The sequence below is a fragment of the Balearica regulorum genome, chromosome 2, assembly GCF_011004875.1.
Source record: "Balearica regulorum gibbericeps isolate bBalReg1 chromosome 2, bBalReg1.pri, whole genome shotgun sequence".
In the NCBI taxonomy this organism is placed as follows: Eukaryota; Metazoa; Chordata; class Aves; order Gruiformes; family Gruidae; genus Balearica; species Balearica regulorum.
This window is the reverse complement of record NC_046185.1, coordinates 62150476-62177769: the sequence shown is the minus strand read 5'-3', so window position 1 is coordinate 62177769 and position 27294 is coordinate 62150476. Positions and strand designations below refer to the sequence as shown.

At 38.0% G+C, this 27294-nt stretch overlaps 1 protein-coding gene across 2 annotated transcripts; it reads right to left on the bottom strand.

The window, feature by feature from the left end:
• On the bottom strand, positions 1–27061 carry SOCS6 (suppressor of cytokine signaling 6). 2 transcript variants are annotated; one of them, XM_075744532.1, is made up of 2 exons: positions 26922–27061; positions 1–2421 (listed from the first exon to the last, which is right to left on the bottom strand). In XM_075744532.1, the coding sequence occupies exon 2, from the start codon at positions 2294–2296 to the stop codon at positions 692–694; it is 1605 nt and encodes a 534-aa protein (XP_075600647.1). In that variant the 5' UTR covers positions 2297–2421; positions 26922–27061; the 3' UTR covers positions 1–691. The 2 variants fall into 2 exon arrangements, with proteins under 2 accessions (XP_075600647.1, XP_075600646.1); XM_075744531.1 differs by having other exon boundaries at positions 26792–26923.
• Positions 27062–27294: the final 233 nt, after the last annotated feature.

Here is a 27294-nt window from a genome sequence, read left to right as displayed (position 1 = left end):
AAGCTGAACCAACCTTCTCAAATACAAAATAACGTACAGACAATACAAGGCTTAGGAGACAGGGTGGTGGGTTTTCTTCCAAAGATATGCTGCATAACCATGTTCTTATCACACAGCTCTGTCTATAAGTTCTACATTAGGGCATATCTCTATAGAAATTTATAATTAAGATACTAGGAAATTGTTTTTAACATAGATGTATATTCTGTAATTTAGAATACCAACATGTTTTTTATCCACGATCTTTTTTTTTTTTTTTAAACAGGCTATTTTAAAGGAAAAAAAAATTCCATTCAACAAGTTTCATTTGACTTTTACTTATGGTTGAATACACATGAAATGTGCTTTCAATGCATAAAAATCACAGTGGATAGCAGCAAAGGACTTGGGGGAAATTAAGGAGAATTTGATCATTCACATTGTGATTAATCTGCACATTGATGAAAGATAGCTATTTCACACTTCTAAAAATAAACTTGAGATCATTCTTTCCAAAAATAAAAGCCCCCCAAAATACACAACCCCCCCAAAACAAACATAAATCCAAATGCATTACTTTTCTTTTACACACAAAAATGAAATATTTTTATGGCAGCAAAAGATTTTGATAATGAAAGTCTGTAAACTGTAATTCAATCTCTTTTTGTTGTTGTTGTTCCCAAAGTGCAAGATGCAAGATTCCCATAAGCTTTCAGTAGTGCTTTTCCTGTAAATAATCCTTCATTTTGTTTGGCAAAGGCAGTTTCTGAATCAGGTCTATTCTGGTGTACTGACGTATTACAAAACGACACAGGTATTGTAAAGAACGCACCTGCATAAACCGAGACACTGGATTTGTCAGTCTCACTGGGTAAGTTGCAGATCCAGGCAGTCGGGATCTTGAATAGCAGAAAGCTCCATTTTCAGAGTCCCTGATTGAATGTTCAATTAAGTCAACTATAGATGTATGTCCCTCCACATCTGGTTGTTCATAAAAGCTAAACCTACCATTTGAGTGTTCAATTCTAGTGTGAAGAGTTTTTCCATGGGAACGAAAACTCAAACTTAAAAGATAACGATCATCAGAACTATCTCGAACGAGAAACGAGCCATCAGGCACATTAGCTAATTTTCCCTCTGCCTCCCAACGTGTAATGGGGCCCCAGTACCATCCTTGTTTCGCAAGCTTTTTCAGTTCTTCTGTGAGACTTGTCACAACCATAGGACCACTGTTCTGTACAGAATCATAAACTCTTCCAACTCCAGGGGCAGTGTTAGGATCAAAATTCAAATGGCAGCGCATACTTTCAGCCACATGGGCATCTGTGCCATTCAATCCATTGAAGTTCCTTTGGATTTGATTATTCTGCATTGGAGGTAGCAAAGGTGAGAGTGGAGGGACATCGCTGTGATTAACTCTTGGGCTTTGCAACATGACTCCTGTGGTACCAATTAACAAACCATTCACCGTCTGGTCCACAAAGATATCTGGTGCAACGACTACATCCTGATCCACCTGACTCTCTTCTTCGTGGAAAGCGTTTCCGCCTACTTGAGAAGAAACAGTTGAAACTTCCATGGGTGAGGAACTATCCAGACAGTAACTACGTGATCCTTCCAAAGGATACATTCCCTCATCTAAAGGCACAGTATACTGAATGTAGTCCTGAGGCATTAATCCAATAACTACAGGCACATGTTCATCAATATGAAGATGCAAGTCTCCATTCTGAGATTCCGTATTTTTTAATGCATTGTTTTGTTCCTGGAACACGTTTTCTGACTGCAAGTCATGGAAGTCCTTTCGAACACCATTCAGTGCTGGGCTTGGATTAGAGGAATGGACCAAGGCCTTGACTTTCACTTCCATTTTGATGCAAGTCTCTTCTGAATTTGTAGGTCGAAGGGGCCACGGAGTTGGACTGTAATGGTGATTACGGAGGGAAGTGGATCTCAGAGGTCTTTGAGCTCGTACATCTTTGAAGGTTATTGGAGCAGATGAGGAAGAAAAGGTGTCATCATCTGCAGAGCTCACAGATGGTGTGCTGCCTTTGCCTTTCTGTTTTTGCTTTGCTGAAAGCCTCCTTTTTAACGTACCCATTAAGCTTTCACTTTTTGATCTATTTTTGCCTCCTTTTTCATCTTCACTATTGACTTCACAGCTAGCCAAATCTTTACCATAGCAGCTGCCAAACAAGGAGTCATCTTTTCCAAATTCACTTAACGATGGCTGCTGAACCACTACAAAGTCGCTTTCATCTTTACTTTTATTTAAGTTAAAGGACTTGCGAATTGTTTTGAGACTAATTTTCTTCATTATGACAAGTTACCAAGTCTGGCTGATCAGCAGTGCTTGTGGTGATATAGCCCTAACACATGCAGAGCAGCTTCTGCTTCATTTATGTGTTTTATCCAGCCTCATTTAACTTCAAGAGCCATTTCCTGGAAACAAATAAAAAACAATTAACTTCACAAAAGAAATATTTTAAAAATTATCCATAAGGATTTCCCCCTCTCCAAACAAAACAGAAATTGTAGTACTTGAGTAACGGGCATCAAATGAAAGTAAATAGAGAGAGCTGATTTGGAAACCAATCAGGCACAAAAAATGAATCTGCTACATCTGCCTTTGATATTTCCACAACTTTTTTCTGCTTTTAGCATGCTATTTTTTAAATATACACATACATTACATCACACTCATAGGCATACATATTTAATTCATGTATATAAAATTTTCAAGCACAGAAACACCCCCCTCTTTCAGAAGGCTCCTAAAAAATCCCCACAACAATAACTATAGAAGATAAAACTATAGAAGATACTCTGACAGGATTCCTACATACAGGTTAAACTGTCCTAAAAACATGGTCTTACAAGGTCATAGTTTCTTTACACAGGAAAGTTGAGCAATATTCAAATAGTTACATAATTACAGGGAAACTAATCAAAAAATAGAAGTTAGCAGCAAAGCAACATCTGTTTAGAGCAAACTAAAGAGGTCCCCTCCTGAACTCTGAAAGAAAAGTGATTTCTAAACTCTGTTTTAGGTATAGAGGAAGTCACATCACAGGCTCTCTTTGCCTAATGCTATCAGAGCTTTTTTTCCTCCACTACTTCTGCCAAGACTAAGTCAACACATCTGCTCAAGACCCACTTAACTCCTCCCACTTGGCATCTTCCAGAGTCATGTAGCCACCCCCTCCATAAATCTGACTTTTCAGCTTTCTGTTTTGTTTAGGGTTTTTTGGGGGGTTGGTTTTTTTTTAATTTTTAATGTCAGTTAGACCTTCCAAAGCAAGCAGCTCTACAGAAAGGGAAAGAACCAGAGGGGGGCTCCAGGCCAACCATAGCAAGCTGGAGGAGTCTAAGAATCTTTCAAGAAATCTTCCAAGTTTAGGAGACTGAGGGGAAAGTAAAACAGCCCTTATGTATGCACTTTCCACTTTTCTCCCATGGTTTCACAATACAAGCAACTGATAAAAATAGTACAATGAACTGAAATAAGTTTTATCAACTAAACAATATGATTTTCTTAAATAACCATTCAAAAAAAGCATAAAAGCATGTAAAGAGAATGACTACTATAATCAAACAGTGGTCAACTGACTAGTACTCTTGTCCAGGCCAACTTTTGTGGTCCTCAAGTACACAAAGACTAAAGGATCTTACCCAAAGCAAACTAAAAGACAATGCAAGGCATCTAAGCTTTCCAAACTTCAAAATACCTTGAAAATTTTTAAGCAAAGCTCTGCTGCCAGGGGGTTGAACACTGTCCCTCATAAACAGCAGAAGCACTAAAGTTTGATTTACGTGGATTTGTACTCTAGACCTATCTTCAAATTTTCTACACTATCTGCATCACCCTACCTTGAAGACCTGTTCTGTCTTTGCCATAACCTCCATCATTTCCCAGGTCCATCTTTAGAATATCTTCAGTTCTTCCCATGTCCCCTTCTTAATTACCAAACAGCACTTTCCTTTCTGTCAATGGGGAGAAACTAAAAGGTTTCTCTTCAGCCTATAAACTGATTTACTTGCCATCAGCAAAGAACAAACATACCAAAAAACCTTGTTTCCTAAACAAACAAACAAAAGACTAAGGACCAACTCTTGCTATGAATGAATATTAAAACCTTGAAAAACAGGACCAGTATTTTATTAGAAGTTCACTACTTATTTTCCACTTTTAACATAACTTAAGGAGTCCTGACACCTTAAAAAACATATTCCACTTAACACAATTTGAAGATGATACTGAGATATGCATTTTCAAGGGTTAAGAGACTACTTTTATTTTCCTTTTCTTATGACAGAAACATGCAAAACCATAAAATTTCATGTTTTAAAATACTGATATTTAGTATGAGCTCCGTATGTTTGGAATAGTTGGAAAATATGTAAGTACTGAAAACCAAACATGAGTAGAATATATTTAGTTCGTTTTATAGGTCTGAAATCTGGTATATCAGAATAACTGACAAAGTAATTAAGAAAAAGCTAGATACAGATAAAGGGAGAGTAACATGTCAATTAAAAGTAGACTTAAAATGCCTTGTTGATCTTCTATTCCTAAACTATTTGGATTTTGGCATCTTACCAATTTACAGCAATCTTTTCATCATATGTATCTAAATGAACCTTCAAAATGAGTGAAAAACATAACTTCAGGATTCTATGCTGCTCCTTAACTGACAAAGTCAGAGTGTTTGCTCATTTGATAAATTTAACTGTGCCTTTGTGTACATAGTACCAGAAGCCTGGGAACCCTTACATTAGCCCCTCTTGTGAAATCCACAATGTCCTCCAACTGCTTCTGACATCCACAAGCTGATACTATTTCCGCTTTACCAGATACATTTCCCCATCCTTGTGGCAAGTACATCACACTGTTTGCAATTCCTAACCCTAAAAAAAAAGCAAGCATGAAATAAAATCTGCCTTCTAAACTAGGGAGAAAAATAAAGAACATTATCACACTGCTGACTGGGGAGAGAACATGTATAGAGCCCAAAACTGCCTGGTTCACCAACCTTTTAACTGGTGGGTTTAAAAGAATTAGTTACCTAAAAATTGACAGAATGAACTATGTTTCTTCAGCTTCTCCATAACTAAAAAACTAAACAACTCACTTGAAAGAACAGATTCTTATCACATACTAGTCTTTCAGTATCAAAATGTGGGGTTGTGGTTTTTTGGTTTTTTTTTACAAATGAAAATCCAAAATCTAAAAATAATCTCAACAGATAAATCTCTATGGCAGCATATAGAGAAGTCAAAATTTTGTGCTTTCAGAGTGATTACTAAGCCTGCTTCAGCAAAAAAGTGTTTTATATCTGTCAGACTACCTTAGTAGACAGTATCTTTATCAAGCAAAATGCATGATTGTCCAAATGTATGATTCATTACTTCTATCACTGTAACATTTCATATAAAGAAGCAATAAAGGTTTGAAGTTCAAATATAAACCACATAAAGAATATGCATACATCCAGAAGTCCAGCTCATTCATCCAGGAAAAGACAATAAAATCTAGTGAATGACAGTCCAGATCAAAGCTCCCTGAACACAACGCACAGATTAAAGCAAGCCTCTAAACAAGTCTTCCATATAAGAATCACTCTACTTTATGATATCTCTTACACATATTTTATCCATGACAGGAGAAAGCAAATATACCTTGAAGTCAAATACCCTAATTGATCCAGATAGTCTTCCTCCTTTGCACATACTTTAAAAATACCAGTAATTCTGGATTGCACATTAACATGTTTAAAAGCACTGTATAAACAGTCCTCAATAAAAGATACACTCATACACTTGTGAGTGTAGAATTTTCCACTGTCTACATCTAAAAGAGCTGAAACAGAAGAGCCCAGCATGCACCCCTTCCTGGAATACATTAAAATGAACTACTCAACTTCTTCACAATCCTCAGCACTGCAACAGCTTTGCTAGTATTTTGTACTAATTACAGCATCACTGAAGTCTCCCACTGATGTGCTCTTCCAGTGCCATCTGCTGTACAGCAAATTTAGACAGCCTAACTAGAGACACCTCTAGAAATTTTGCTGGCAGGTATTCGCAACTATAAACAGACTCTGAACTATGCCAATGTACTCCCAAAGCCTGGTGGCTATGTATGCAGAAATACCTGGAACGCACAGATTGAAAATGTGACATTAGTCAGACCCAGAAAGAGAATGAGATGTTAACAGATAAAATAAAGAGTCAGAACGAAATTCTGACTTACAAACTTTCATCACAAATTCTGCATCTTGGAATCTTTAAAATTATGCAGGTTGACAAAACACAGGCCTCCTCACAAAAATTACCCGGACTACCAGACTACTCCCCAGCAAACACCATTAATCTCTTTGTGTTTATAAAAAAGAATCAAAACTGAATTTGCAAAACTAAATTTCTTCACCTCATTTTGAGGTGAAGAACAATATGTATTAATCACATGCAAATGTGAAATTATTAGTGAAGAGATTTAAAGCTAAAACTTTACAAGCTGCTTCTCAGAAATCAGAAAAGCAGGTCATGCAATCATATATTAATTGCTATTATGGTAGACAGCACTGATTTATGAAAAACTACAAAAGCTTTAAAAAGTTTCTGCAAATCTCTGCAGAATTTTCTGCAAAATTCTGTTTGAATATTCAACATTTCAGAGTAGTTTCAGTTTGATGCTACAAAATGGTTTCAGTGGACTATAATCACATAGCCATCTCAATGCAGTGTTCGCAAAAGTACACCAACAAGAAGTTTTATTATTTATATGGCCTTTATTTGTCGTGTCTTCCATCCCGTCCTATCCCCCCCCAACACACACACACACACACACTCTCTCTCTCTCTCTCTCTCTCTTCTCTCTCTCTCTCTCTTTTGGGTTAGGTGCACTCATTTCCAGAGGCAATGACTATAAAGGATGTTGCCAGAACACACTACTCCAGAAATAAAACAGCATTTAAGAGTGAGGACAGAAACAATCATACTGGAAACAGAGCAAAATGTAATTCATGGTTGAACAAAGAATTAGTGTTTAAAAAATTCTAATAAAATCATGATCACAAAAATGGCTTGGAACTATTAATCAATGCTGCTTCAGATAACTTAGACTTTCCTAAAATAAATGTTAATCTGCTCATTTATTTCCACAAAGTGAAACCATGGAGCATTAAACTTTATTTTTTTCGAATCCACAGCTGCATTATTCCTGAGAAGTCTGGCTATCCATTAGAAATATATAATCTTTACTCTTATACTGAATCATAGTAAGACTTAAACCATTTACAACTTAAGCAGCTCTTGCTTTAGAACATCTGACACAACCGTGCATGGAGCTAAGCTGAAGAGAAAACCATATACAGTTGAGGAACAAACGTGAAAAATATGTATCTGGAGATTTTGAAGTTCCAACTTGACAAAAAGAAAAAGCTTTTTCACCATGAGGACAGTTGGGCAGTAGAAGACATTCTCCAGAGAACTTGTGTAGTCTCTAGCGTTCTAGGTTTCTAAGATCCAGCAACGTAAGGCCCGAAGAAACCTTATCTGATCTCAGGGCTGACAGAAGGTTGGACTTGAAACATCCTGAGGTCTTTTTCAAACTCAATTATTGTATAATTCTATGACTTTAAAAATTGTGACCTATCTTAAATTTAAACTTAATAATTTTAGAGTTATTTTTAATAAAAATTTGTGTTTGAAAAATATCTAGGAACTTAATTTCCAACTTCAGTGCAGGACTACAGATTTGTTGACTATTTCTACTGTTGAGCAGAAGAACATTCAGCTTATAAAGAAAATGTAAAAGCTAGAATTAACTGCAAATGTTGTACTATAGAGTGTTTTTCTTCCATAGAATTATAGCACATATACTTTAAATGTATCATATTTTTAATGAATTCTTTATATTAAGGAAAATAACGAAAAATACCTTGAAACTGAAAAAAAGTTCTGCATTCCTGGGGCATGACAAGCACCAGGTTTTCATTAGAGTCAGACAATGAAGTCTAGTCTAATTATCTGCAAAAGTATGAGGTGGTGTTTCCTCTGCTGCCCCCAAACTCTCACTGAATATATGCATACATTACTTGGACGGGTGTTTCAGCAACAGCATCTGAAGATAACACAGCTTTCAAGTGCTATATTTTGAAAATTCCTAAATATCCAAATTTATTACAGAATTCCTAAATCTATTGATATAAATTACTAAGAAGTTGTTCTTCATACTTGTTTCTATTAATTTTTCTGTAATAATGAAGACTGTATCACTAGCAGTTATTTCTTCAAATTAGTAACAGAAAATATTGACTCAAGATATTTCCTTCTATGTACTTGCAGTTTCAGTCTACGTGAGCACAGAAACTACACATAAAACACTAATTAAGTAAAGAGAGATTAAATACCTATTTCAAACACCATCAGTTTCTGATAGAACATATACACTACATCGAAGCTTTCAGCTTTCTCACTACACATGCCACTAGCATACTGAAGATGCTGAGGTTTTTCCCTTCCCTGAACTTCAGGTAAATTTCTACACTGTATTACACTGTAACATGAAGAATCTTGAATGAAGTAATCTAAATTCTACTGCATACTCTTGTATCTTGAAAACAACAAAACACATAGATGGTTTTACTAGTGGCTTCCTTGGTAATGGATGAACATTGTTTTAATGTAAGATTGTGAATTTTATAAAAGTCCATCCTTTCCTGCATACCTGCTTTTCTAGTGAATGCAGAGGAACTCAGATGCACGCCTTCATATAAAGTGGAATAAGGTGGTAAAAAAAAAAAAAAAATGAAGAGAAGCTCATCTGACAGTACTCTACTCTTAACAATTCAAGAGTACTTAATGCCTCCTATTTTTAAGCTAACTAATCAAGACCTGACACCAATTAGATGTTATTCACCACAAATTTAAAACTTCCATGCTATAAGATTTGAACGGCTGAGGAAAGTACTGTCTAGAGACCCATATAATTTGACAGGTATTACACAGACTACAATTTAAAACAAACAAAAACTCACAACAATAAATCATGTCATTTCTACTATTTATTATTTTTTCCTCCTTTTACAAAGTTTAAAGGGAAAACAGTCCATGGGCACTAATGTTCTAACACCATACAGAGTAATCCTAGCCACTATTAGAAACCTTTAGCAGAGAATAAGCAAGGTATGCCTTTGGTAATATGCAGAGAAGTGGAGTAAGATAATAATGAAAACTTCACGCACAGGGATTTCCACCATTAGTGGAATTAACTATGTGCAAAACCAGGAACAGAACCATTGAAGTCCAAATACCTTCACTGCTCATCTCTGGCCTGCTGTTGAAAAAGGATGTCCCTTAACATCTGGATTTCCCTTTTTTTTTTTTTTCTTTAAACACTAATCCATGGCTGCTTGCAGTAAGTCCTGTTCTTCTTTCCCATATTTGGTTGCAGGACAGAATATTTCTATCTGATTGGTAGTTTTCCTCTGGGGAGTAACTGAAGAGTGTTAAATGGCATCTTTGTATTACAGTTCATCTGTGTATATACAGTCTTGTAACTACAATAATCTCATCACTACAATAGTCAAACGCAGTTACTAACACAGTCCTCACCCAAGGTTACATCTCCCTTATGCAAGGATGGCTGATTGGGATGCATGTCTGCTCCCAAGCTACCACAGACACTCTAACCTGGTATACTGAACTGAAATCAGCACCAGTTGGTATCAGCTGGTATCAGCTCAAGAGCACACACAGCATCATGAGACCAGAACTGCTGCTTGGAGTGGGAAGCCCTGGGGGAGCTGGGTGGATGACAGCCAGAACAGTAACCAGCCACTCCTGAGACATCTATCCTCACCAACTGGGGAATCACACCCTAACAAGGAACAAAGCAGACTGTATTTTTTATACATTTACTAAAAGACTGGCACAACTACCACCTTTCATCACTTTCTTTTAAGCAGACATCCGATAAAGTATACTACTAACAAAATTCTTCAGGCATGCTGAAAAACTACAGGGAAAAAGCAAGCCACAACTTGGCTCCAAGACCCTGATGAACTAACAGAGAGAGGAAAACAAGCAAACAAAAATAACCCAGCAGATCAATATATGCCCAGTTACTGAAAAAGTGAAACATTTTTGCTGAATCAAATGAGAGAAGTCACTAAAGACACCTGATGTGTGTAGTCCATATGCATGTGTTTCATTACAGGAAATCACATTCATTGAGCGCAAATAAACCTTTGTTTTTCACACAGCTGCGCAGAAGCAGACAAAGAATGAGAATAATGCTCAGTCAGGCTCAGTTTTCATTTTTTGCTATTTTACAAGACTGCAGCAGCCAGTCTTGCAGCAGGCTGTCAGCAAAAATTAAGTTTAGCTTCATAAGCAAAGGTTACATTTCCTGGGAGATGGTGTATGAGAATTCCTTTCCGAGTAAGGGTCCATCCCGACAGAGGGTGGATACACCAAAATGTTTCTCCTCCATTGTAAGGTACGGTGGTACCCTCAGTACGATAACAAGGAGGACTTTATGCTTATCTAACATATTTATGCAACCTTCTTAAACCTTAATACAGTTATGTTAGGAGTCTGAAAAGTTGTAAGACTACAGTGCTCTACAAACCAGCTTCTCATTTAGCAATAAGGATCAACATCGCATTCTGTAAAAGGAGTAATTCTTAAGACAATTTTGCTGTAAGATTTTTCGTAGTTACCTGTAGAAACCAGTATACAATTTACAATAATTAACTGCCTTTGGCAAGGAACAGACTCTGTGCTTACTTACTTGAGAACAACAGCATTTGAAATTAATGTAGTGAAAACTAAAGGAAGAATGGGAATGATATTCAGTAAAACCAAAAAATTTGCATGTCTGTACTTCTTTATGAAGAAGTATGCACAAATACTTAAATCCTTGAACATATGTTGAAAAGAATAAAACCTATCTGATTGTATGGATGCAGGCACAAAACCCAATTCTAAATGCAGCTTGTTTCTAAATCCTGATGCATTTCGAAACGCAATTTTAGAAATGCTATCCATCCATTAAAGCATATGCCAGAAAAGACAAAAATAATAAACCAGACCATTCTCTCAAAAGTGATTTTTGTGGTCAGCAATAATCTGACCGTTCTTTTAATATTAGTGACTAAATAACATAATTGTGAGAAACAGTTTTCCAGCCCTTCCCAAAAAAGGAAAGAAAACAGCTTAGCAGACATGCAACAGCTGAGTATTACCGCTTCATATTGACTTGCATTGATATTGGTTTCGCTTTCAAAGTTTATGTTGGGCTACTTCAGGGCTAATATTTCTAAAGCAAGCAGGAAAAACACTGTCACTGTGTGCAACTTCCAACACACAAACGAAGCCTGCTGCCGACAGATATTTTGATGAGCAGACATAAAACAGGTACCACGAACGATCTTTCCTACAGTGCTATCAGAACAGACATTCAGCTTCTCAGGCCAAGCCTCTGCCAACGATCAACCCTGCAGTACACAGGCATGTACCGAACAGGCAATTCAGAAATACACCACTCATTTAACATGTGTATGTGCTTGTCTGCATCCAGGGAAATAATGCTAGAAGAGAAAGGAAAACACTGTGAGCGGATGGAGGAAAATACAGGAAAAGTAACAGAAAGAAAAGCCTCGTACCATATTTCTGCTGAAAATTACAAAAGTTTACACAGGATCACCACATACTTCACTACACTAGCTGCTTGGCACAAACACTTTTTTTTTTTTTTTTAATGTTGCCATTCTCCCTACAATTAGGAGCTGTTAATTTGTGATAATCATCATGTTTGCTTCTGCCTGTCCAATTCATCTGATGTGAAAATGAAAGACAGCATTTACACACTGTAGCACCAAGCAAGTATGACTGATAACTAATATTATGGTTTCCTTAAGGTGAACACAGGATACTCTCTTCTTGAGGACGAGAAATGAAAAAACCTAAGCAACCTATCAGGAGACCGATAAAGTCATATTGAATAGAAAAAAGTATTAAAAAAAGTTAAACCTAACTGTTATTTTAAACACTTCACTAGCCAACAGATGGCTTCATGATACATATTTGTAAAAACTGGTACCTTTACCAGCAAGTTGTAACCGCTCACCTTCCCACTTCCATTTATGGGTTATCTGACAGACAACCATAAACATATGGCAATTGTCCTTTGGTCCTACAAGTAATGTTCACCTGGCATCAGATATGCAAAAACAGAAAAAAAAAGTTAGGCACAAATTATTTCAAGGTAGTACAATTACTTTCAAAATATCCAGAGGAAAAAAATCTTTGTAGAAATACCCCCCAAAACTTATTCATTAAATTAAGAACATGCTTCTCTTCAAGCAATAATCCAAATTTAGTTACCCAATCTATTCCATTAGTAACAAAACAAATATTATTAAACTCTAAAAGAGACATTTATTCCACACAGATTTGTCTAACGTGTAGATGAGATGAAACAAAAGCAGCTAACACAAGCTTTTAAAATAAGAGAGGCTAGTTGAAAAATTCACTATACAGAAAAGAGGATTCCGCTTTTCCACCATATCAAGCACAGTCATGTTCTATAATTGGGGGACCTGTGCTTGAAATAAGATTAATTTTCCTAATTCTCAGCTTCTCTAGAAGGTCTGAACGAACAGCAATACAATGCTCTTGTACCTACCCTTCTGCCTTGGATCTCACAAACCGATGATGGCTGCATCTGGGGCTTCAAATGAACCTCAACTGAGTTAGTTCCTGACTGGGGCTGAACTACCCTTCCAATTCATATGTCCAGGTAGGATCTCCAAATTTTTTTGCAACTATCACCCCCACCATGGCATTTTCAATAACAATAAAAGCTTTCTTTCATTAGAAGATAACAATCTATTCTCTCAATTTAAGCTAAGACACAGCAATCCTTTACAATGCAGTTAACCCTCTACATAAATGGAAGGATTAAGTGGACCCATTTATGGTCTAAGGGGAAAGAGAGCACCGTGACTTATTAAGGAGAAATAAAAGCGGAAAGATCTTTCCCACAGCATCTGTACAGTGTTCGCACGTGGAGAAAAATCTCCCAAGTGTGCCGAGGAGGAAAGAAGCAGTTAATAAGGACATTCCTCAGATCACAGAGAGGAAGGGACTGGTCTCTGGTTTGGGACTTTCCTCACCAAATTATCACAGAGAGAAACACAATGTATTTGCTACATGAATGCCACAAAGATCCCACCGTTCTCCTCCAGACCATACAAAAAGGTTCAATGTCAGTACTGCATAATACTTGCCTTGTAGCAAGGCATTCAGTTGCCACACAACTCAAAGATTAGTAAGTTTCAAACCTGCAGAGACTCCTACTTCCACGGCTTTGCTTTTTTAATGCACATTAAATCAGTAGGTACCTTTAATTTCTAACAGTGGAAAATTCTGACAGAATACAAACACTGAAAACTGATATTATCTTCATTCCCCAGGTGTGCAATGTGAAAGAAGTCTCATTTTTGTGAAATTCACATAGATTTTATTTATTTAATTTATTAAAGACAGTATCATTTTTCCAAAGTAATAACCAATTGTTTTACTACAAATGCACACCATTAACACAAATACATGTATAATATGAAAGTATATGCACCCATTCAGTGTAACACATTGAAAGAGAAATAAGACATTTGGTGAAATATGAAGTACCTGGGATGAAAAGGCATTGGCTATGTTTAAATAGTAATTACTTTACGTCTATCAAGGACTTTCCAATCCTTGAAATAATGACAACTAGATAAAATACCATAATCTACTATCTCAGATAAAGTACTGGCTACTACTCAAGAAACCAAGTTCCCTAGCCACTTGTCAGAAGTTCAGTTAAACTCACATTCACAGACTATAGTTTGATTTAGCATTACTTCCTTTAGAAACAAAGCTTGACCAAGCAAGGCTCCTTCTGTCTGTATGCCCTGCAGCCCCTTCAGGGCTGTCCAACAAAGTTTGGCAGATATGTTTCAACTGAGGGAGCAGCCACAGCAAAAATTCATCTATTATTATATATAAAAAATCCAAGGCATGGATATTTCTAAATACAGGAAAAGTTTTTCTCCGGAGCTCAAAAGTATCTCCAAAACCAAGGAGAAAAGTGGCATGAAACAACTCCATTCCTCCACATACATTTCACAAAACTGTTTCATTGTAACAGGAAAAAACATCTACCTCCAATCATCAAGATACCACCGATGTTCATTAGAAGCAAAAGTGGTCTGTTACTGTGATTGGTTTTAATTTCTGATTAGCAGGAAAAAAGAGAAAGACTTAGGTGATACTTTTTTTATCACTGTGGTAAGAAATCACTAGCAGAAAATATAAAAAATTAAAACCATTTTCTATGTATAATATTAAAGTCAAAATGTGAGTCCTTATTCCCGAAGTGATCAGTAAGTTCCACTAGCAATTTTACTTCTTTGAAAATTTAAAATATAACCACTAAAATAACATAAACATCACAGACAACTTCTATCAGTGAGTTAAATCCTTTGTATTTCCCTCTTGAACAACAGCATACTGAGAAAAATCATTTCATATCCTTTATCTGAGCTATTTATATAGGAAACATAGTAGATAATTTCATTAAGGTTCAAAGTTCAAGAACTCAAAAGTTGAGAAAAGCCAGAAGAGTTGCCTGAGTAATTCTCTTTCTTGCCTCACATACAAGACAAAAATGTTTACATTAATTCTACTCTCCACTACCCTTTAAAATGTATGGTCCCATCTTTTACTTACAGTATACTAATTAAACTCCAAATTCCAGAGCTTACAGACAGAATTATTGGCTTCATTATGGAAATTTTGGCTGTCTCTATATCTGACACTTAAATGTTAATGCACAGGCATTCAATGCTGTATTCAACACTAAGAGCTCAACTTCCACTTCTTTAGATGGATTCATAAGCTGAATAATATGCACCATCAGGCCAAATTAAGGTCATTTAATTCTGAAACCTCAATTCTGAATTTTCACGATGTGGAGTGATGGGGGAGGAGGATGAGGGGGTTGACTTGTTGGGGTTTTGAGTAAATACCTACTTAAATCTGAAATCTTCCCCATCTCTCCATGTAAGTATAAGATGGCAACAGAACCAAACAAGTGTGACTCCAGTAGTGGACTTTGCAACAGCAAATTGTCACATACTGAAGGGGATCACATGAAGCTGGTGGTCCCTTTCAGGGGTTTGCTGACAATGGAGGAATAAACCGAACACAAGACCTTAGGCTTCATCATACTGTGGAGACATACCCAACCTTTCAGGACACCTTATATTGCTGTCCCTTATTTAGTCATGATTCAACTTCCTGACTTTCTTTAAAACTTTACAATTCAGCAGATATTTTACAAAGTCTTTTCAGCCCAACTGCTTCGTTTATCAAAGCAGTAAGCAAGTGAATCACCCATCTTACAGTACAAAGAAGTATGCCAAGTGATGAGCAGAAGATCCATCAGTGGTATATATCTAGAGGAGTTAAAAAGATGCAGAAAAAAAGAAAAAAAAACACTACCAAAGAGCAAGATACTAAAGATACAGAGGAGAGGAATTTAAAAAAAAACAAAAACAAAAATCAAAAAACCAACATAAAAAAAATTCCTCCCCCTCAAAAAGAAAACCCAAACACCCTTCAAGGTTAGTTCTAAACCATTAATGAAAGTTCAGCTCACAAAGAAAGTAAATTCAGACTAACAAATAGGCTAACATTATTCTGTCCAGAGTTTAAGCTTTATACGACACAAACTCTGAGTCTGCTAAACTGCTGCCTCCAGCGAGGCATGGAGTATTCTCTCACAATCCCTACCACATTCTGCTTGCAACACACAACAGATCTGAGGCTGATGGCCTGCTTTCCAAAAATACAATTCAAAGCAAAGTACATTTTGACAAACTGCAAAGGTCAGAACTACAACCAATCTTACCTAAAATAGAGATAAAACATCTGATTTTTGTCTAAGTTCAGATTTTTTTTTTTCAGTACCTAAGCATCAGCAACTCCTCCAAAAATCAACAGGAGTTGCAAGTACTCAAAGCATACTAGGAGAGTCAGGTTCCTTAAGATTCCACAGATACGAGGATCTTATACTCAAAATGTTGTTCATCAAAACCTTTGTCTCCTTCACGCACAGAGACCTGCTCAAGCTAGGCAGTACCAAAATTTCAAAGGGATTTTTTTTTTTTTTAGTTAAAAACTCCTCAGTAGCCCTTAGCCTTATTTTTGCATAAAAAAGCAGAAGTCCTTAGTGTTAGCAGAACTGTATCAATGCCTACCTCATGGCTACGCCTTCACCTACCTCCTTAGGTATGTTCTAAAAATGTCCATCATTACCTCACAGAATCATGCTGAATACAATACTGTGACAACCATTTATTTTTCCAGACATCATGAGAAGTGGATGAACAATCATAGTATTCCCCTGCATCACATAAGGAGCTTGCACTGATGGAAATCAATCTACAAATTCTAGCAACTTGGATAGTGGTCCTAGTCATCATGGAAAGGAAATTCTCACTTATTCTTGATTAAGATACCTTAACTGGGCCAGAAAATCAGGCCCAGGTTTCCCCTCTTCAAGGCAGTTTCTTATTCCACTGGGACAGGAAAACATACCATCTCTAGTCCTTTCTTTTTCAACTCTGTTAAACTTCTGCAGAACAGCTTTAAAACAAGGAATAGAAAACTTTTTGCGCTACACAAAAGTCTGGTGTTCAGGGTCGTCCTCATACAGAAAGGATAAAAGTGGAGCATTAACTTGGCTATCTTACATTCTGAATGAGGGCTCTAGCTACCGAGCTGTCACATGCTGTATTTTACATCACTGGGAAATGCAGCCTGTACTGCTTGCAGTCTGTAAAACCTTTATGTGCAAACAAGAAGGAAATTTTCAGTTAAATATGTTAAAATTTAATCATATACTTCATTGCAGGTAAGTTTTGTCCATCCTGTGGATGCAAGGCCCAGTGTCCACCTATTACATGGTCCCCAATAAGTCATAGTGACAACAATATACTTCATTCATACACACTTGGGAATCCATTTTAAAGGCAAAAGAGCATTTAATACATCAAGTGTAAGGAACTCATTCTTAGATATTTGTATCTCATTGCTATTCTGGAACACCTATGCTCTTTAACAAGATGCAATTCAACTGAGATTAGTATTGGTTTGGTCTAGGCTCTGTTACTACTTAATAGAAGGAAAAACTCACTCCAAAGTATAAAGTTTGCATAAATAATGTTATCGGAAAAATGTTACGAATAACTTCTTTCCCAGTGAATATACTTCTCTCTCTGTCACTGTTAGTAGAAAGGGTTTATCCATAAATAGTAATAAATAGATTCGTAACTCCATCTTCATCATGCCTTTAAGCACCTATAGTTTAAGCCTTAAAGAATCACCTCAGAAACATAAACATGTTCTGCACTGCTTAAGTACCTTACACAATCTTGTTGGATATATGCAAATCATAACACTAGCAGTAGGTATTCTAAAAGGAGGTTTGAATAACATTTTTTGTCTTTTTTAAACCAAAGTAAAATTTCTTTTTTTCTGAAATACAAACTTAAAACCTTCAAGTAACTTAGTAACCTCGTACTGATGAGGAAAGCATACCATTTCCCATTACTACATAAAACAATTTCATTTTTAAAGAGACAAAATAATAAACACTGAAAGAGTCTTTCAAACAGTGGCAGTCAAAAGTTAGTACAACACAGAAGCAACTTAATCTGCAAAGTTAAAAAAATTCATTTTAATCCAATTTTCTGAAAAACTAATAGTACATGGAAAGTGATTCATTAGGCTGTATTTATTTGGTATATTCTGAAGTGAGGAAAAAAAAATCACTTCTGAGGGATACAAGACAGAATTTAAACTGCCTTTCAACAATTAATCTGAAAAATAAATCCAAGTATTCCTTTGTTGAAAAGTCTATTTCCTCTCTATTTGTATTTAAATGAAGTGCTTACAAAACTACCAGCTCTGATAATATTTGATAAGTACAAAAGCTCCCTACTGCCTGTATCTTCATTTTGTAAGTACTCCAATCATTATTTTAAGCTCCTCTAAATACAATCAAATTTGGCGGGGCAGGGGAAGGCACACATGGGTAAAAGTCTCTTCCAAAACTCTAAGCACTGAAAGACAGATTATTTTAACAGAGCTACTCACATGTTCACCTTGATGAACTGATACCCAAGTAAAATAATAATACGATATTTAAAGCTTCACTGACATCAGTTTCAGAAACTTCAGAATCAGAAAATGTTTCATACGAGACAGCTACAGAAGGGTCATACACTACCAGGTTTCTTAGAAGCACAGCACACAAAAACATGATTTAAGAAGGCTCATAATTCTGCTCTCTTTTCCACTATTATGATTCCAAATTATTTTTATTGCAATCCTTATTACAATATATTCTAATTCCAGTATCTCTAGCATTTTATTTCCCCCCTTGGACTCTATGTGATTCATAAGCTAGCCTGTTAAATGCTAAACAAAGTTAAGGCAGTTTTAAAGCTTTATAAAGGGATAAATCCTTAAGAACGAGACATTTGAAAACTATGCTTCTAAACTGCCATGATTCTTTTAAGTGAATATTCCTTACTTAAAGAAAGTTGGTACCTGTATCAAACCACATGCAACAGGAAGATTCGGTTAGGATCACTGTCACCCTCAAATCCAACCAATTTTATACATAGAATGTCAAACAGTATTGGCTACTGAAGATCAGTCTTTCACGGTCAGTAAAACAGATTCAATCAGTGAAACAGGAAAGCAGGGTTTTGCAGACAAGCCAGTATAATACAACAAAACAGAAGGGAAAAAGAAAGAAAAGAGAAAGAAAAGAAAGAAAAGAAAAAAGAAAGGAAAGAAAAAAGAAAGGAAAGATAAAAAAGAAAGAAAAGAAAAAAAAGAAAGAAAAGAAAAAAGAAAGAAAAGAAAAAGAAAGAAAAAGAAAAAGAAAGAAAAGAAAAAAAGAAAGAAAAGAAAAAAGAAAGAAAAGAAAAGAAAGAGAAAAAAGAAAGAAAAGAAAAAGAAAAGAAAAAGAAAGAAAAGAAAAAAAGAAGAAAAGAAAAAAGAAAGAAAAGAAAAAAGAAAGAAAAGAAAAAAGAAAGAAAAGAAAAAAGAAAGAAAAGAAAAAAAGAAAGAAAAGAAAAAAGAAAGAAAAGAAAAAAGAAAGAAAAAGAAAAAAAAGAAAGAAAAGAAAAAAGAAAGAAAAAAAAAGAAAGAAAAGAAAAAAAAAGAAAGAAAGAGGACTTCCTTCTTTCTGTTTAAAGATTGGGGGGATCTTCAGTCAGGTGAGTGCCCAAGAGGAAAGTTTCTTCCCCACAGAGTACCTCTTGTAATTAAGCGGCGGCTCTTAGAACGCACTCCGACAGCAGAACCTGGATCAGCAGAGCAGAAGTCACACCCGGCCTGGCTGCTCCTCCAAGGTCTTAGGACTCACTGCAAAGAGTAATCCAAGCTCTGCATTTGCGAAAGTGAGACCGTAATACACGGCTTATTTAAAATATTTCCCCTTCCATTTTCACTGGCAGGAGGCCCAATAAGAACAGAGTAAACTAATTATCTTCTTTATGCTTAGAGCCTATCCATATATGGGAAACAGGAGACATGGCTGTGCTCAAAGTGCTCTCAAATACACAGGGTAAACACACCTGTACAGAGAGTATTATCTCCATCTAATCTCACAGAATTACTTTGTTTCCCTTAAAACAGAAGGCGAAACATTAAATAGGTTTTCTAAATTGACAGTCCTTTTAAGTCCAAGGGGTGCTTTTAAGACAGTATGTACATTAACACTGCACAACTAGCACACTGACTAGAATGGGAACTGAATTTTGACTGCATGGGCAAAGCTGTTCAGCCATGTTTTTTATGAAGTACTGGTTTGTCAGAATAAAACGTTTTTACAGAATTATACCAGTTCTGACAAAGCTTATTCTACATGCAAATTTGCTAATTTGGGGTCAAAACTATACTGACTCTTAATTATTCATGATTAAGATCAGGAAGCTCTTTTTTCCTCCTACACCTACTCTAATCACCTGCACACAGAAACGTCTCACTACCCCAACCAGCAAATATGATGGAAAATATTTTAATTAAAGTTTTTAGACAAGACACTATGCTGTTCTGATGCACACTGGAAGACTTTTCAGTTTGGGTGGGTATTTTTTTTGGTGGTGGTGGGTTTTTTTTAAAAAAATGTTCCACAGAAGCAGAAAATACTTTTCCACACAGCCCTAAAAAAATCTGATTTTACTAATATTCAGTCCCAATCCAGCAAAGATTAATTAACTGCAAGTAAACATTTAAATCAATGAGACTGCTCATTGTACATTTGTTTAGGTTGCACATGAAGAATCAGGGCCTTACACTGAGCAACTTCCACACTGGGGTATAAATTCTTGCCTGCAGGGTCGACGATAAAATTTTCACTGTCTATATGAAGTAATATGCTCTATGAGATTTACACAAACTCAAAGCCCTTAAGATAGCTATCTCTAGAGCAAGGTCAAATTTCTGCAGAGCCAGGAATACAGAAGCCTGGCTGCAAAAGCTAGCTAAGCTTGAAAGTTCAAGCATGAAAAAAAAAGAGAGTCATGTACATGCACACGGATTGTTTTTTAATCCTGTTCTCTCTGACATAAATTTAAATTTACCACACAGTATGAATAAAATGAAAAAAACTATTAGCCCAATTTAAACAAAAAAATGAAGATACACTTTTCAATGCTGATACACAGAATTTCTGTTCCTGTTTTCCATGTCAAACAACAATCTAAAACACTACAGATTCCAAAACCCACTTATTTTTGTAATATATAGGACATCTGAGTCAGAACTGAATGTAACAACTTCCCTTCACTTCTTTTGACCATGACTGGATTATACTGCAAATAAGTCTATAACTGACCAATGCACTTGTCCCTCTTTTATCCCTTCAGTAAAGGGCTGTGAAATATTTACATTTACTTGTATTTTCCCAAGTAATTGAATTTTTTGCACAAAATCATGCCAAAGGCCTGTGACTAATCCTTTATTACTTCTCAACATTACTTAACTACTACCCAACAGCTCTCTTCCTTCCAAAGCCAAGAAGAGGAGAAAAGTCAGTGTTTCAGAGAGCACTGGATCAGCATTCATTTTGCTTCTGTTTTCCACTGAAGAGAGAACAGGGAGGGGAAGAAAAAAAGAAAAAAAAAAGCCACCAGGCACCTACCTTACAGAGACCCAGACTTTCACACATAACCTAGCGACTCATACCACTGAATGCACAAACCAACTATTCTGGAGTCAGTCTCCATGGGCTGGCCAAAATTCCAGCCTGGAAAACTTCCCCAGCACAGGTTTCACCCAAACCAGTATGCCTGTACAAACAGCTTCTGTTCAGTAAATCCGGCGAGAATTCCTCACTCACCCAGTTCCCACCAGCTCCTGAACGAAGAGACTCGACCTGAAAAGTTGCCTACCTTGTTTTTGGAGTATAGCTTCCACAAATCGCATCCTAGAGGGCACACCTTCTGTAATCAAAAGACTTTGCTCTGATGCCACTTGTCTTCATTTCTCTATTTCAATTATTAAACCTCCTATTCTGACGCCTTGTTACCAACCAAAAGGGATTCCTGCTAAAGCCCATTACTGATGCCAAAAACACAGTCAACATTATAGCTTGTAACTGCCCAGACCTGTAGCACTTACTGAAGCAAAAGTCAGGGGAGATGGGACTCCCTAAATCAGAAGGAATGAAAAAGAAAGTAAGCTTGACCACTGTATCAGAGGTATCTTGGGATCAAATAAACATGCTTCAGAAACATTTGGAGTAGCCTACTAATTTGTTCGCAACCTATTTGAGGAATGTAGACTGCTTTAGAGAAGGAAAAACAATCACCTACTCAAGACTCCTACAAACTGCTGTTTAGCACATTTACCAGAGACATCAAGATTAATTAAGAATAAAACTACTCAGAAAAACAGAGATCACACACTATAAAACTGAGCCTGACTGGAATCTAATTTTCAACAATTTTGTCATTAAGAGTAATACTCTATGTATTAAGTAATATGGAATACCCTTGAGGAACAATGCCAAGGTATTAAGTCTGCAATCTCAAATACTAAAAATTAATCTATTTATCTGCTAGCTGCATTCACCACATTAACTTGAAAACTTCAAAACCTTACACAAGTGCTCTTACAGATCAGTATCATATACCATCCAAGTATAATACAAAAACATAGTTGCCGATTATACACTGCACTGGGAAGCAAAGAAAAATACCACATATCTGTATGATTTACCTAACAATATGGATAGGTTCATTTTCATTGTTTAAATTTTTTACCTAGAGACTACTTAACTAACTCTGAAAAAAAACCATGAACATCTACTATTTATACCTTCACTGCCAGAGAAAATGGCTCTCATCCAAAACTGGTTTACAGCAGTTTACAGCAAAATTATTTGGTGTTTATAACAAAAAACCCACATATGTTACAAACCTGAGATTTTTCAAAACTGCCAACCTAAAAGAATGTTTCAGAGAAGACAGGAAGCCTCTCATGCTCTATGTGCCCTCTATATACACAATAGCAAGCAACGTTTGGAGAGCAGCACCTAGAGAGAAATGCCTATATACAGCATCCTTAGGTTGGGGTTACCTGCAAGCAAGGAGATTTTTTTCAACAGTTTCAAAGTTGGAGGCAGAACAAATCAGCCAATGTATCTGCATCCATGCTAAACAAATAAAGACTTACATTTAACTTGCATAGTTTTCTTGGTGATGTAGCAATCAAAGAACAATTTACTACTTTTTTTTTTTTTTTGGTAACATGTTGCTTACATCCTTGTCATAAATGAAGCCAACTGAGCCCCTCAGAGTCCACAGCGTTATGTGGATGGTTAAAGACACAGAAAAGGGCTAATAATTTCCAGAGTATTTTATCTTAATATTTTCCAGAAGAAAAATTTCATGACAGATAATAGTTTAATTTTTTTTTTACTAATATCTAAAGATCGGTCCTTAAATCTACATTACAGACTCTAATGAATAGCAGTCAGATTTGCAAAGCCATACACCTCAAAACTTGCTGAAATTACCTGGAGTTGCAGATGCTTATTGTTTACATGCCTGTACATGACAAAAGCAGGAGTCAGACCATGAAAACTGGTAGTAGAAAAAGTTTGGAGCAACTTTTATTTAAGCAAGCTTAAGAAATCAGAGAACTAAATTTCTTACACTTTGATACGAAAATTTTAATTCTCACAATAAATAGACTAAGTCAGATTCTGCATCATGTTGCTTTTTCAAATTCGGTCTGTGTAGACTCTAGCGAAGTTTGTGTAATCTTTTTTATATATTAAAAGATTATTAGACAACACATTACAGTCAGCTTTCCATTTTCATTCAAGGCCAGCTTGTTTTGGTTTTAACCACCAGGAGAGGCTGAAGTAGGTGACATGTTTTTGTTTCAATAGCTTAAGATCATTCACAGCTACAGTGGGGAAAAAAACCTACTGCAACAAAAACCCCAAAGCTACAAGTTATTTAAATGTTTGTTTCAAAACTAATGTAGCTATTTTAACACAGAAATTTATCCAACTTACATAGTACAGAATTTTAATTCAGAAATCAATTATTCCTAGAGGAAAAAGCACAAACACCACTAAAAGAAGGAATCTACTGTGTGTCATGAATCTTTATCCTCCGCTGTGGTAAGAAACTGCTTTTTAAATATGGACAATAAATATTCCATTACAAGCACTATCTTGCTTTCCAGAAAAAAACACCATAGTGCTATATGTAACTTGCCATCTGAAATTGTCAAGAAAAATTTTCAGGACAGTTTTTTTTAAAGGCCACTTCCTTGTCTACTACTACCACAAATTTATTGAGAAGCATTGGGACAGAGGCTGTAAGAATTTGGGAGCTTTTCATGAAGTATATCTATTGTTTAAGACTGATACGTATTTCCAGAAAAGTAAGCGTACACTAAAATGGAATGAAATTAGATTTTCGTACAAACATAAGGATAAGGCATATCACCACATATTGTTATTTCTCTCTCAAAAAAAAAAGTTAAAAAGAAGAAACTTGAAGTTCTGTATTTCTTTTCAGTTTGATACTTTACACTATAAAATATACAGTTAAGTTGTATAAGAAACCTCTATTCTGCTTTTCAATCCCAATCCTATCAATTTATACTCAATACGTTTCAGCATTTGCATTCCTAAATTAGATTACATTTGCTTTCATGCTACGTGTATCTTATTTTCCTCCTTGGAGCATCACAACTGCTTCAGCTACGCCCTCTAATTTGTTGCTAACACATATTAAAGCACTACGAACAAAATGCTGAGACACACATCAGCAGAGAACAGTCTCCGTTCTATCTACTTTATGTTATCACTCACCTCCCTAAAACACGTTGTACTACCCAAACACTACTAAAATAGTGCTGCGTAGGCCCAGCAGGGCAGTAAAGCAATAGCAAATAAGGCACTTGAGTAAGGGATTAGCCTGGACTGTGGCCTCAGTTTTGCCAACAATAGTGTAGCAAAAATGTAGTGAAGTCAAGGCAACGCTACTAGATGAAGTCTTTCAAATGTTTATGTTCAAGTTACTGTATGCCTATAGAAGATTTCATAACAACAGAAAGAATTAACTGGCTTCCAAAGAAGAACTCTTAATTAAGAGTTCACTCTCTCACTCTAACACTTCACTGCACTAAGGAGACTTAGGATATATAATCTACTTGCAAAACAACGAGGACCAGTTATCATTTCTTCAAACGGTCCCTCTCTAAGATTAACCCAAGGTGTTTGACTGATTGACTTCACAATAGAGGATCAAAGAAGTTAACAGCGTAGTATAAATTAATATACATCTTTTTTAGATTTCAGTATGTCAAGTTCTCAGGAAGTTTAGGATTATCCATCACATCTCCTGAATCCACACGAACACTTTGATGGTGCACGTAACACAGTGCAACTAAGCGACGCTCACAAAAGCTCCGGAAACAGGAGTGCTTCTTCCTTAATACTCCATAGGCTCGCAATTTCCACTCATAATTTTAAGTATTAAGGCTTCATTTCATTGAATTTTAACTTCAAAAAAAAAAAAAAAGGATCTACTTATATCTCAAAACTTGGGATATAGGGAATACATGCCTGATTAAGCATACAACAGGTGAACGTGTTTTAAATAAAATCTCAGTCCCAAACGCAGCACAATGCCACAAAACCAAGAAATATATAAAAGGAAGTGAAGACTCCCTTCAAGTATTGCTTAACGCTTCATGAAAATAAGCATTTTGAAAAAGCTGAAATTTGCCTTTTATTAAGTTACACATAAAACCGTGAGCTACAATTACTGCTTTACTGCAGAAGACTCCAAAAATACCTACACATTCTCCAGTGGTTTAAAGTCTTCCAGCCAAGCTAAGTAATTTATTTTATAACTCTACTGAAGTTTCCATATTTTCTGCAATCTAAGGATGTGTTTATTAGCATGAAAAAATAGTGGTATTTTTTCCACCCAGAGCAGAACTGCAGATGCATTATTCCTCAAGCACTTGTGCAGACAGCAGCTCTCTAAGACAGAAGGCCTGCAGCAGGCATTTTTGAACTACAGGTGTATTAAGAAGCTGGACATGGCGTAAGCATTCCTGGCAGGTAGGAAAGAGGGGTTGGGACCTAATGGTGAAGGGGCACAAGAATTTATTAACTGGAAGAGAAGCTTTCCCTGTCTGAAGTGTATTCTGCAACCAACTCTCTTTAACCTACCTGCTCCACAGAAAAAAACTGCCTTCCGAAACAACACGATTTTGAAAACAGGGGGAGCAAAGACAAAAGAATAAAAAAGGACACAGTCAAAGCACCTCACATCACAGAAGCATCTTCTGCACCTCCTAAAACCTCAGTGTTTTGCAAAGGCTTTTTTCTTAAGCAAAGAGGTAGGCATGGGCCAGCACCAGTTGTTTTCTGAGAGAAGTGAGGGAAAAGGGAATATAAGAAGAACAATGAAAACCAGTAAAGTTTGGGGGGTCGGTGTTGTTTTTTCGTTAGTCAAGTTTTTAAGTGCCGCCTGTCACAGAAAGCAGCCTTCCTCTCGCTCGCCCCTTCGGGAGCCCTTGGCGCACCCTCACCTCACAGCTACGCGACACCCGCCGCCCCGGGGCTCCGCCGCCGCGCAAGCTCCCGCAGCTGCTGCCCAAACCGCCACCTCCGGACACCCGTCCTGCTGGAGACGGGGACAGCCCCCCGCCCTATCCAAAACTGAAAGGCGAATGGGGGGGAATCAGCTTAATTCGGCCGCCCCCGATAATGGCACCGGTAGGAGCGGGGTGCGTTTGGGCAACGGCCCAGGTGAGGAGGGGGGGAGGCCAGCAGGCCCCACCGCCGTGGCTGGCGGGGGCGAGAGGCCGGCCCCGCTCCCCTCCTGTCACGGCGGGGGCTGGGCAGCGCCTCGGCGGCCCGGGCCCGGCGGCTGTTCCCCGCCTGCCTGCCCGCCTTGCAGGCCGCGCCGCAGCCCCGGTGCCTCCGCAGGGCCTGGCGCCGCCGCAGGCTCGGGGAGCCGAGCAAACAAAGGGAGAGGAGGCCAGGGCTGCGGCTCGGGAGGAGGGCGGCGGGCAAGCCGCGAACCGCGCTGTCCCCATCCCCCGGCTCTTCCTCCGCCCCACCAGCCCTCCGCGGCCACCGGGGGAAGGGAGGTGAGGAGACGGGCCGCGGCGCGCCCGTTGCCCCGGGGACGCTCACCCAGCAGAGGCCGCGGTGTCCCGCTCCCGGCGCGGGCCTCTCTCCGGGCACCTCGTCGGCGCGGCCCGGCCTGCGCCGGCATCCGGGCTCGGCGGCGAGCAGCCTCCCGGGGCGGCGGAGCGGGACTCACCGAGGAGGAGGAGGAGCTGGCGCTGCTGTTGCTCTTGCGGGGCCCGGCCCGGCTCCCTCCCTCGCCGTGCCGCCGCCTCCCTGTTCCTGGCGCCGCCGCCGCTTCCTCCGCCCTCTCTGCCCCCACCCCTCCGTCCTCGGAGGGGCGCACGGGGGTGGCGAGCCCGCGATGGCCGCCGCCTGCCGCAGGCACGGCTGTGGCGCCAGCGCACAGCCCGCGGGGGCAGCAGGGCTCGGGACAGCCCCGCTCTGTCCCTTCGCTTTCCTGCGTGCCCCGCCGGCGGCCGCCACCAGCTCTCCGCGGCCCGCCTGCCCCGCAGCGCTCGGCCGAGGCGGCCGGGCCCCTTCGCTTCTCCGGGTCTGGGCGCCTTTCC

Bases quoted from the DNA above. Each gene is read 5' to 3' on its own strand.
- SOCS6 (XM_075744532.1), bottom strand. From the start codon at position 2,296: ATGAAGAAAATTAGTCTCAAAACAATTCGCAAGTCCTTTAACTTAAAT.